Raw genomic sequence first — 12,798 nt, forward strand, 5'->3', positions numbered from 1 at the left:
ACACTAAAAGTCTTCCCCGTTTTCGAAAGAGGAGACTAAAACAAAGAAATATGTGGGCTAGAAACCTGCAAATTTTGAAACTTTACTGTTACCGTAACGTCAAAAACATTCCGGTAAGGGACTGACTGCTGGCGTGCTATACGCAAGAGTGGCATTCCAGAGAAACTAATAGTTGTTAACAGATCAGGATGTGATGGCGCAAAATGTCACGTGCTGCGTCCGAGTAAAAGCTCGGGGGTTTTTGAGGCCCAAATGGGAGTCCGCCAAGGTAGCATCCTGTCATCAATATTATTCCTTCCTGTTATTGGTGACTTCATACTGTCATGTCCGGAGGACGCAAAGGAATTTAATGGACTAAGACATCTTTCCTCGAACACCTCGACAACGCTGATGACATCTGTTTCTCTCTCTCACCGAGTCCTGGACGTTGGCCACATTGCTCTACATTTGGAAAGAGACGCAAGTAGAATTGGGATTACAAAACCGAGTTTCTCATTCTGACTGCTAATGGACAGAGCATCGGATGTAACAATCAATGGCACCGAAATGGACGTTGCTTCAAGTATTAACAGCGCTAGATCACTTTCCGCTGCCTTGTCTAAAATCTGGAAATGCAGTCATCTCAAAACCAAGATGAGATTGTTCTGCGCTTGCGTCCTCTCTGTGTTGCTGTATGATAGAAACACATGGAATGTGAACGGCACTGTTACTCTGAAACTCCAAGCCTTCGTGATCAATTGTATGCTTCGTATCATGGAATCAGAATGCGGAAGTAACAGTGGATAGGTCACACATTAGGGAGAGCAAAAATTTAATTGTTGGTTACGCTATGCAGTGTAATCCACTATCTCAAGATGGTCGATGAGTATCCCAACAGCAATTGGTGCAGAAAAAGTGCCGGCGTCTTGGGAAATCGTGGGGGGAGCTTAAAAGCATTTTAGGTAACCGGGAACGATGACGCGATGGCAGCGATATATTACCAAGTGAAGAACATTAAGGTGGCAGTATAGGACAAGCGCTGTGAAACACTGGGGCTATTTATAAGGTGACTATAGAGATTCCATCTGCAAAATAGTTTCCCTGTCTTCACTTTCATGCTGCGCTATAGACAGATAAACAATTACGTAAATGGACAACATCGACCTATTTCACTAAACGTAAACTTGAAAAGCTTTCGACTCCACTCCACTGAAAGTGATATCCTGCTTCAGGCGAAAAAGAGGAAAAGCGGACAGTTTATGACATCCAGCATAGTGAAGGTTCCCCAAATTTACCCTTCTGTTATTATAGATTACATCAAATTACAAAAAACGGAAAATTAAATATTTACCACAAGAAACTGATAAATGACGTTCTATATAGAAAGTGCGTCGGTTGCATCTACAATAGAGCAAACTGCACTCTAGTAATATTATTTCTTTGCACAATAATTGAAATCGCGACCTAACTCAATATTGGAAAGTCCCAGATTAATAACAATAATGAGGAATAATGAGTTCCTTTCATCATAAAATTTCCACGCCTCAGTGCCCTTACTGTTGCAACTGCTGGCATGGATTCACCGTTTTGTATAACCCATTACTGTTCACAATGCACTTCAACACAAATCACCCAACCATCAACCCGTGCGCCTATGTGGGTAGTCTTTATTGTGACCAAAATAGAATATTGCTTCCATTAAAACCTGAGGTGGAAAGCTTTCGGATCTATTGAAAATTGTGGTCCTGGATGATCATTGTTTTAAAATGAAAGGTAGGGACAGGAAATTAAATTTTGACCAGGACTCCGAAGAAACCATAGAATTTATTACTTGAAACTTGAACACCCACACAATGGCACGAAACGGGAAGTTTAATTTATTCTGGGATTACTCACTTGAATCAAATTGTAACTTATGGAGTTGTACTGAGTGTTGTTTCTTTCCTTTTCAGCTGATGAATATAGAGCTGGATCTGACATTGCAGCCAGAGCAGGTAAGTTTATAATTGCGAAGATGTTGATTTTTTGTTAGAAACAATAAACTTCAGAGTACAGTGTGATTAAGAACTATTTTAAATATTGAATACTCTGCCGAGACTGCTCAAGGATTCCCAACTGTGGTCTTCGTCGTGGAAGAGGTAGGACATCGTGATTAGCTTCACACAATTACATTACAATCAATGCGTAGGCATGAATATTAACAAACAAGTCGGGAAATCGGAAGCTGGGTGCTTCAGGTATGAAAGGTTTTATTTGCTTCTCCTGTGAACATATTTGAGTGTAGAACTATCCCATTTGTAGCCCGTTATGTATATGCATTTAGCATGTCTGACTATCCACTTTAGTGTGATATTGATATTTAGTTGCTGTAAATTTACACGGTAAAGTCAACTTTGAACTACTGTAACTTTGTTACTAATAGCATGATTTTAATCAAACTTGGGTATAATATGCTTCATACTATATTTTATACTACTACCAAGTTTTATAGCTCTAGCATAAACTTAAAGGGGATTTACTCAATTTCTCCAAAAATATGGTAATATACCATTATTAACTTAATTTGAATAGATATCGCTATGGAGAGTATTTTGAGGCCTGGGCAGCATATAGAGGCAACTTCATGAATTTTTTCCGATTTTTCGGTTGGGTAGTGTCTGAGAATGGGTCCGCTAAAGAAATCATCACTTTCCACCCCTCCCACTCCCTGCTTTCCTAACAAATCTCGAAACTAAGACCGGTTTCGAAAAGTACTAATCGAGACCTTTCGTTTGATACCACATGACTTTATTCGGTGAAAAGATGTTTACACCCCCCCTTTACATGTATGGGGACCCCTCCTAAATCTCAACGTAGAAGGATATCACTCACTGCATGTCTGGAGGTCCACAATTCCCATCTTCTCACCAAATTTCGTGTCAATCAGTATAGCCGCTTCTGAGAAAAGTGCTTGTGACAGACAGACAGATAGACAGAACCGCAGAAGTACCACAGGGCTCAGTGTTGGGTCCTCTCCTGTGGAACGTCATGTACAATGGGGTCCTTGTCCTTCCCGTGCCAAAGGAGACCACGATAATAGGTTTCGTAGATGATCTAGCTGTAGTTGTCGTCGCGAAACAACATGAACACGCTGAAATGTACGTTAACGAAACCATTTGGGCCATAAAAGCGTGACTGGAGATGGTTCAGCTTGACCTTGTGGAACAAAAGACGGAGGCGGTCTTGATTACCAATCGTAGGAAGAGGAATACGGTTAATATTCGTGCTGGTGGTCACGTCATCACTTCGAAACCGGTTATCAAATACCTAGGGGTGATGATTGACGCTAAAATCAATTTCAAGGGACGTCTGGACTATGCCTGTGAAAAAGCGGCAAATACCAGTGTATCATTAGCGCGGATGATGCCTAACATTCGAGGCCCAAGATATAGTCACAGATTACTTCTGGCCGAAGTGGTTCGCTCCACACTATTATACACGGCACCAGTTTGGGAGGAAGCATTAACCAGTGAGAGTAATCGTAGGAGGGTGAATATGACTTACCGATTAGTGGCGCTAAGGGTGTGCAGCGCCTTCAGAACAATATCAACCGAGGCAGCGTGTGTGACAGACAGACAGACAAACATTGACATTGTTTTGCAAACAAAACCTTAAAAAATTAGACGTTATATGATACTATTATGGATGTGCTTACTCAATATCTCTACTTTGAAACCCGCCTGCTTTTCTGTCTGTGTCTTCTGACAGCCAATATTTTTTTTTTATATTTATTTCCACTGAAAATGAAAAGCAAGTAAGATAAATATACCACTCTTTCAAATCCATATCCTCGTTTTAAATTAATTATCCTAAAACATTGATACGAAGAAGCAACAGTATAAAAGCGAAATTCATCTATATCAGCTTACATCAAAGCCCATTTATCCTCTTAGCCAGGAAACTTCGCCACTTGGCGAGAGAAACAACAGACACTCTTGCCGAAACTAATTGGAATTCATTTATTAACCATAATCCATCCGGGACTAATCATTATGGAAATCATTACCATGGATTTCGGAAACTCTTCGACCAGATGATGAAGTTGTAAAATTTGTTTACAACAAATCGCTTGAGGTAGTTTAGAGAGGTAAATTTCAAAGTGCGCCAGGAGATACTCAACAAGAAGTTTCGTTATCCTTGCTCGCACTGTTCTGCGAGTATTTATGAATTAACAAGCCTGTTCAGCCATTTGATCGGAGTTTAGAAGCATCTGATGAAAATTGCAAAATGGCGAAATACAAACCTGCACTACTGCTACAGATTCGTCACGGAGGGCACCTGAAGGCTTCGTGATACACCCTCAACACTATGGGTTTCATGGGGATGAGTTTCGGAATAAGAAACTAAGCTTCATAATTTCAATATTTGTGTTTTATGCTATTGAAACTTAAGACTATGTCCAAATAATTAGTGGAAATTCATGAAGTTTCTATAATTGGGATCCCCTTTTTGTTTTCTGTGGAATGTTTCCATGGAAACTCAACAATGGGAATAATCGGAACATTATAAAGCCCCGTTTTCCCCACAGCCATTACCAATATTCTCTGAGTTCGGTTCATCCCTGATGCACGTAGTCCCTTCAGTTTGAAGTTTTCAATAATTCAGCTGGATATTCGGTGAAATATTAATTCAAAACTCCTGAATAGCTTGTTGTTGTTGCTCCCCTGTTATGAACGTATTAATTAGCTTTTAGCGTATATTAATATTTATGCTGCTGGTGACTCACCCATTTCAAAAGCTATTTGGAGATTTACAATGGCAGTCATCCAAGCTGGCGTTCATCCCACTATTCGATTTGTTGTCTTTATTTGGCTTATCAATTATTGTACATTGATTGATTTTGAAATTTTGTTCTGTTGAACTATTCATTTTCTGTCAAAAATTAATAAATATATATAGTTCATGTCTGTGCTAAATTTAATGTACATATTGGCTTGTAAAATTACATATAGGAATTGTCGATTTCATAAAGCACGAGTGCGTACGACTTCGTACTTTTAGCATACACTTAAGGACGTCTTTGAGCAGTTATCGGTATCGGAAGTGTTTTAAGACCTATGTATAAGTTTTTATTGAATTTTAGTAATATTCCGAGAATGGCTTCTTGATTTAAAACTAAAACCTGTTTCGGTATGCAGTAAGCAAATTTTTTTTTTGATTGCGCATATGGCTGCATCCAGCGTAAAATAAATAAAACCCCCCTTGTGGACCCGACTTTGGGGACTCTTCCTCTCTCAACTACCACTTTGACGACAAAGTCCATCAAATCTATATCGCAGAAAGCTATCTGTCGTTCTCGTCTATATCATGACACCATCTGAAGGGTCTGCCAAATCTTCTTTTTTTATCCTTATATTCTTCCCCACTCTTATTAAGCTGGATTTCATACATCATCCAGGCAGACATGGTATCTTCCATACATTTCATCGTTATATAGGGTACAGAATCGTCTATTCTCCAAACATTTTATGAAGAATTCCCGAGCGCATTGTCTTCTGTTAAGTACAGTTGCACTGTGTTATCAAAGAACAATTCCGCTCCTTTTACTGTTTATACTGTATCTATTAGTTACAGTATATCCAGCAAGCAAATAACCGTCAGGAATTTATGTAACCTACCTCATTGCCTTCGAACGCCAAACCTTATTGTCCAAGGCGAGCATGTTGTGTAAATTTCCGCCTAGAATATGCTAACGTACTTAACATTGGTTCGAAATACATTCTCCTTGGACCCGTGACCTGACACCCGCTTCCTCTGCTGTGAGGGATTCGTTAGTGTACCAAATAATCAGTTGCTGGTTTAAGCCGTATATCACAGCTACGTTCTCCAAGTTTGCCCAGTTCTTCCAACGTGTTTCAAACTTCTTATCGAAGTGAAACTTCGTTGTTATTTATTTGTGTCCCTGGAGAGCCTTTTATCGCAGAAGAACCTCCAGGCATATCCTAATTGATTCATTGATACACACGCAAGCCAATCTTTGAAGTTTGTGTAACTCCTGGCTTGTGTGTTATAATTTCACTTCTTTCTGAACAGATTACCGTCCGATAGGTAATCGTAGCTCTAACTATTGCTGTGTACATCTAAAATAGTATCTTCCTGCTATGAACCTGCAAGTCATCAAAGCCCTCGTAGCTTCCCGACATGCGTCTTTCAGAGTAATTTTTGATCAAGTGTAATTCCCAAATATTTGACCTTTTTTTTAAGGTTATGTTAAACAAAAACTTATTAAAATCGGTTTACTGTCTGTCTGCCTTTTTTTTTTGGCTGGTGGGAATCCATCATACGTATCTGGAATCTAGGACATGCATGTCGGATTCTTACCGACTAAAACCTCCCATATTTTCTCCATACTCTCCCCGTGGGACCACCGTCCCGGTATTACTGCGCGGGGCTGTTCAGTTCTTAACTGTTCACTCTAAACGAGCTGCTACCGCTTTGCGTGCAGTTGATTGCAGTAGCTTCCCTTGTATGTCCCCGCTGTACTTCTGCTGCTTTTCACCATTGCAATCACCGCATCCCATACTGTATTTTATTGCACCATGTACCTTATTAGATTTTCCACCATTAAACGGGTATTTAGCTCTTTTTCAAGCTTTCTTCTTGAGCTTTTAAATCTTGGGCAGGCGAGGAAAACATGCTCTGCGTTTTCGGCTGCACCTTCACACGTAGGACAATCGAGGGATTCATTTAGACCGAACCTAAAGACTCCTCCTAACTCCTGTATCCACCATGTCCTGTTAAGAACTGAGTAAGAACGTACCTCGACCACCGTGGTTCCGCATAGTTCACATGCTTATGTCTGGGATAAGCCTGTGTGTCCACCGCTAGTTTAGGTTCGCTTCATGATTTTCGTACAGACGACTTGCCTCATCGGTTAGAATATCTACCGGGATGATCCCGTAATCACCTATGCTGCCTGATTAGATGTTGTTCGATAGGTGCAACATGTTCGGAGAGCGCTTGATCGATACTCAGCTCGAAGCTGTCTGCGATTTTGTCTGATTTTTATCGCCGACATCGAATTTTACTCCCAGGTATTTCAGCGATGGCAGAGAGCTAACAACATGCGCCCGATGCAAATTTCAACAGTTTTCTGTTTCCGCCGCTTTGTAAAGAGCACCAACTCCGTCTTGTGTGCGGCAAGCTCCAGTCCGTGGTGTTTAAGCCAAGACTTGATCGTATTGTCTCGTTCGCATATATATGAACTTCGTCTGTCTGTCTGTCTGTCCGTCCGTCATACGCATTTTTCTCGGAGACTGTAGCAGCAATTAATAGCGAATTTGATGCAATAGTGGGAACTATGAACGCTCACGTATACAGTGAATTACATCTTTTTACAACGAATTTAAGGGGGATCCTCATACATGCAAAAGGGGGGTGTACATTTTTCTCACCAAATATAGTCATGTGGATTATCAAATGAAAGGGCTCGGTTAATACGCAGGTCTTAGTTTTGACAATTGTTAAAAAGGGAGAGTTCCGGGATCGAAAGTGGTCATTTATTTAACAGGGCCATTCTCAGAAACTGCCTAACCGAAAAATCTGAAAAAAATCAAGAGGCTACCACTATATGGTGTCTAGACTCTGAAATACCTTTCATACCGATATCACTTCAAATAAAGTTAATAATAGTATATTACTGTAATTTTCAGTAATTGGCTGCAGAACCCCCTTACGTTCATCCACCACGCATGCGTTCATGCAGCAATGTAGGCTATAATATAGAGCTTGATCCTACCAAGTTTGGTGGAAATCGCACTGCTACTAACAAAGATATAATAGGTCAAAGTTATCACTTGTTTGGAAATTCAAGATTTTGAATGTCAATATCACCCGTACGTGTTACGTACTAATGGGACAAATTCACACTCAAATGTCTTTATAAAAGAAATACACAAAACCTTTCATATCTAAAGCGTCCAGCTCCCCTTTTTCCTCACTTGTTTTCGTTTCCATGTATTCTAGCTCTGCGGTTTTCGAGTTCACGTTTCCTAGTGAATGGTGACTGGATTGATATGCAGCAGGGTATTCTCAAATTTGCTCCTACAGATTAAAACAATGCCGTCAGGACTTGTATTCCAGTATTTGTTAACTCGTCCAGAAGTTCACCCCCTACCATACTCCACATGAGCGTTGATAGTGCCCCGCTCTATGGACAACATTGAGTAGTATTCATGACAACAGAACTTGTACCTGTCGGTACATTTATTTGCCCACTCTCTAACATTCTGTCCATCTAGAAAGTCAGGTTGTTTCCCACTCCTTTGCAGATTAGGGCATCTTGTATCTCTGTGTGCGAGGCTCCTTCGATATCCAAAAACACACACACTGCTATTTCTTTTGTTTCTATGGTATGCGGTAGCACATCTATCAACTGATACAGACCAGTTTCGGTTGACCGTTCTGCCCGGCAAGCGTGTTGACGCTAATGTAGGAGATTGCGCACTAGAATGTTAGTTCTAATACGTTTTCTATGACCGTCTCCACTGTTTTGATTACGAAAGATGTTAGGCAAAATTCCGAAAGATTTCGGCTGAAAAAGGATCCTTTTCGCCTGCTTTTGGAACAACTTTTGCCCACCTCGATGCCCTTTCTATATATCCCAGGGCTATGCTGCCTCTTACTACCCTTAAAAGAGACTCTAATATGATTTGTAGGCCTTTTTGTAGTACTGGGAAGATCCGGGTTATTTCATCGGTTTAACTGTTTCCACTGCCACCTTAATCTAGCTTTCCAGCATGCCTCTTTTGCTAATTTCGACTTCTCCTTTCTTCCCTTTTTTTTGTTTTTGGAAAAATGTTGTTACCTTCCGCCGTGGAGTCGGAACTCGGGAAATGAATTGTGAGAAGCAGATGGACCCCGTTATCCCCATTCTCGGTAAATGTGCCATCTTCCTTCTTCAGTCAGATACAAGATGCCTCTTTTTTGACTATAGGTTTGTATAGCCTGGTTGCTTCTTTACCCTCAATGTCGAATCTGCTTATTCTGCAATCCGAAATACAGGGCTCATCCGACACCAGGCCGTTCTTGAGTCCTTGAGATGCCACGACTGCTTTTCGAGTGCTTCTCCCGACTTCTAGTGAGACTTGGATATCCGCAAGTTCCCGATCAAGAACTTAAAGAACTAAAGAACTATTAAAAGATATGTATATTTTAAATCAAGCTTAAGGATGATATATGCTCTTGCTTTTTCGTAAACCTTCCTTGCAGACCGCGAATCTGCTCCCATACACCCAGGACTTCTGAGCCAGCACTATTCCAATGTTATCCTTGGAACTTGCCCTTGCAGCTACTATAGATTCAGCTTTGCATGGCGGGGATTTACCTGAGCTATCTTAGTGCTTGCAATCAACTCCGTTATTGGTTGGAGCTCTTCCCCCTGGCCCTATTGTGAGACGTTTTGAGTCGAACAGTTTTTGTGAGCTGAAATAGAATCTGTTGGCTGCCGCCCACAATGCGCAGATAGCATGCAGCCAGCCACTTTTATTGCTGCAATTCCTGGAATCGACTTTAATAGATGGCGAAACATACCCTTCTCTGGCGTTTTTCCGCGATGATATATATGGTATAAGCTGTTGAAAGCAGTCGGACTATCATTGAAAAATCGTTTTCACTATAGAGCGATTGGGTGTGCCAAACTAGGTACGTGTCGACGCAACTCCGGCTATTGAGTGAGCGATAATCTCCACACAGTCTCTACTTGTTATTGTTTTTCGCCATGTTCAGCGTGTGCAGAGCTAGTCTGGGTTTAAGAGGATTTGGTGGTGCTGGCATTGTAACTAAATGATGCTTAGTTCAGTGACAGGCTATTTTTCCAGAAACTCCTGTATGATCTCATGATCCTGCAGTAATTGTCCAGATGGTTGGAATTGTCTATTCTGTCATCCCTCTTGGTAAGTAAGGTGTGTCGTTGAATTTTGAAGACAACCATACTAAAACTGCGATACGAATAGAAAAATGTGTGTTGAAGTTTCTTACATAAGATGAACACAAAACCTTTATCCCCAAGGAGCGAGCTTCCGGTATTTCGACTTGTTTTTGTGTTGGGTTAGTGACACAAAAGAGCAACTTTTTACAGATATTCCGAAGAAATTATAAAAAAAAAATCTAAATCGTTCCACCCTAATCTATATACTAATTAGGGAACAAGCTGGTTACACCAAATGTTCTTGCTTTTATTGCTGTGGGACAGTCAAGACCGAAAAAAGTACTGGCCGATGCAGGGTTGGGAGCCAAGGGTGCTAATGTTTGGGCAAAACAATATTCGATGAAAAAACTTGGTATCTTAGAAAAAAAATATGAAACAGTTTGCCAAATCTCCCTCAGAGGATGGACAATGTTCCAAATGCTTGACTAAAAAGTTTCCAAGTCTGGCGGAAGCAACATTGAAAGAAAGTGGTTTTGCTAGGTCAGATATTTGAAGCCTTCCAGCAGATCGGGACTTTGTCAACATCATGACAGATGTCCAGAAACAAAGATGGTTTGCATTTGAGAATATTGTGGACAACTTTTTCTTTAACTATAAAAATCCTGATTACATAAATAAAATCGAAAAAGTACTAAACTCTTCTCAAGCCTTGAGTTGTCTCATGAACCTATGGGTACATTTTCTCCAAAATCACCTGGACCATTTTTTTGAAAATTTAGGGACTGTAAGTAGAGAACACGGAGAACGTTTCCATCAAGATATCAAGAAAATGCAAAGAAATATCAAGGAAATTAGAGCATAATGATGATGGCAGACATTTTTAGATAAATATATAAATCAGTTAAAATTATCAGAAGAGCTTTTCCAAAAAAATTTTTTGTAGACTTCTGCAATTAATAATTGGTTTCCGCTGCTGAAGGTGAAGATGTTATTATATCTAATCTTGTTACTAAGACACCTGGCGAAATTACGCCCTAGAATTTATCAGCTAAGTAATCTGCAGTTTATAGTGGCTGGCCATCCATCGCGGCCACCTATACGCCGTGTTCAATCCCTTAGCTTAATATTGATTGATTACAGGGGAGTCCGTACACTAATGGGGTATGCTATACCCACTATTAATGACACATGAAATCCCAAAACTCTCCACGTATCCGAAACGTGCAGCTAATTCTTGATTATAGAGATTTTAATGGCTTTATCTTTCTCCATTTTCAGACACTCTTGGGAATTTTGGCCAAGTTAATTGACTCTATTCCAAGATAATTTTGAAATTTGTGGGCCTCTGACCCCAAAAATTTCGACCTTTTATGAAAAGTGGAAAATATTGTTACTCAACTCCCGCAGCTGAAGATGGGGGTTAGAAGAGCGAGGTGAGGTAACACTACAAGTGATTACGTTGGCATTATCAACTCCCTGGGATTTTCTGTTCGATTAAGTGCAAATTCATTTTATTGCTTTATTTTCATAAACTTTTTTTTTGGAAGGAGAGATTGTCATTGTTTCCTGTCCGCATTTTTTCAAATCGAGTTATGTCCACGAATGTATTCTTCAGTGTCCCTCACATTCCGTGAAGTTTCCATCTTATTAGGTGAGAACTGCAAGCGTAGGTTTACAGATATTTTCATGGTAATCAGAGCCAAATTCCTCCTATTATGCAAGATGTTTCTCAGTTGACATCCTCCAGCTTGTATCTATTGGCATATTTAATATCTAACACAACTTCACCCTCCCACTCTCGAAATTGAAGCGCTATTCTGTCTCGCACGTCTGCAAGAAATCCTTAAATGTCCTTTCGAAAATTTCAATTTAGTTTGCAGGCTTGTCATATGTCAGTTAGAAAGTTGACTTGGCAAATGTTAATGATAAATACTGGTATCAATATTCGTACACATAGTCCCATCGGATTTAATTTTATTTCTGTTGGCATCATAAAGTAAGCAAAAATCCATCTTGTCACATGTTTGCCATGCATCTCGCACGCAAAATTTCACTCGAAATCTCTCTCCGAGGAAATTCAAAGTAGTCCCTTCAGGATTTCGATGGAATGTGTAAAACATAATAAAACAGTTGGCGCCACATTTCGGTGTTTGGTCGACATCGCTTTTAGGATTTTCGGACGATATTGGACCTAACTCAAAACTTTTCATATGCTAATGTTCTGAGATTTAAGCTGTTTGGACTTTTTCACAGTTTTTTGTGGGGATTTTTTTATTCTATAATAGCTACTTAGTATCAGTGGTACCGCTTTGGTTCCTAGGCCAGAATTTAGCTTAGTTGCTAATTCATGGTTGAAGTCTGACTATGGAGCTCAAAAAGGGGATGTTGTTGAACTTAGCTTTTCTAAAAAGAACTCAATTTTCTTCTTTTGTCCCAATTTTGCTTAATTGGAAAGATATTACTCCTTGAACCCAAGCATGCCGTTTGGAAAATTGCCTTCCATCGATTCTCAGCAGTTGGGTTTATTCTGCTGGCCTCCATTCGGCAACACTATCTAAAGTAGAAGAGTATCTCAAAATGGTTAAAAAAGGTTCTCGAAATTCAGCCCTTCAAATCCTTGCGGTGGATTACAGCCAAGCCTGCGGACAACAGTAAAAGACTGAGTATATCCCGACAGAAATCCATCTATATTGCGTGGGTGCGTTTAATGCTGCACAGCGCGATAATGTAATTTAAAAAATGTCAAGGACGGATTAATGTCTTTAGCAGCAAACTGAAACGTTGCTTTAAACGCGAACGTAACAATAATCACAGACGCTCTAATTTTAGAAAAAGTCGCCTTTTAACGAGCATTTAGTACAGCCTTTATTAGAGTGAATTGGTTGACTTTGTTGGGTGATTTATCGTCAGCG

General features: G+C 40.1%; 1 protein-coding gene across 1 annotated transcript in view; it reads left to right on the plus strand.

The window, feature by feature from the left end:
• Window positions 1–12,798, plus strand: part of LOC119649702 — a 447,461-nt gene that overhangs the window by 261,783 nt on the left and 172,880 nt on the right. Inside the window, exon 2 of the mRNA XM_038051973.1 lies at window positions 1,932–1,973. Within this exon, the coding sequence (XP_037907901.1) occupies window positions 1,932–1,973 (42 nt within the window). The remainder of the gene's footprint in view (window positions 1–1,931; window positions 1,974–12,798) is intronic.

The sequence above is a fragment of the Hermetia illucens genome, chromosome 2 (assembly GCF_905115235.1).
Source record: "Hermetia illucens chromosome 2, iHerIll2.2.curated.20191125, whole genome shotgun sequence".
NCBI classification, from domain to species: Eukaryota; Metazoa; Arthropoda; class Insecta; order Diptera; family Stratiomyidae; genus Hermetia; species Hermetia illucens.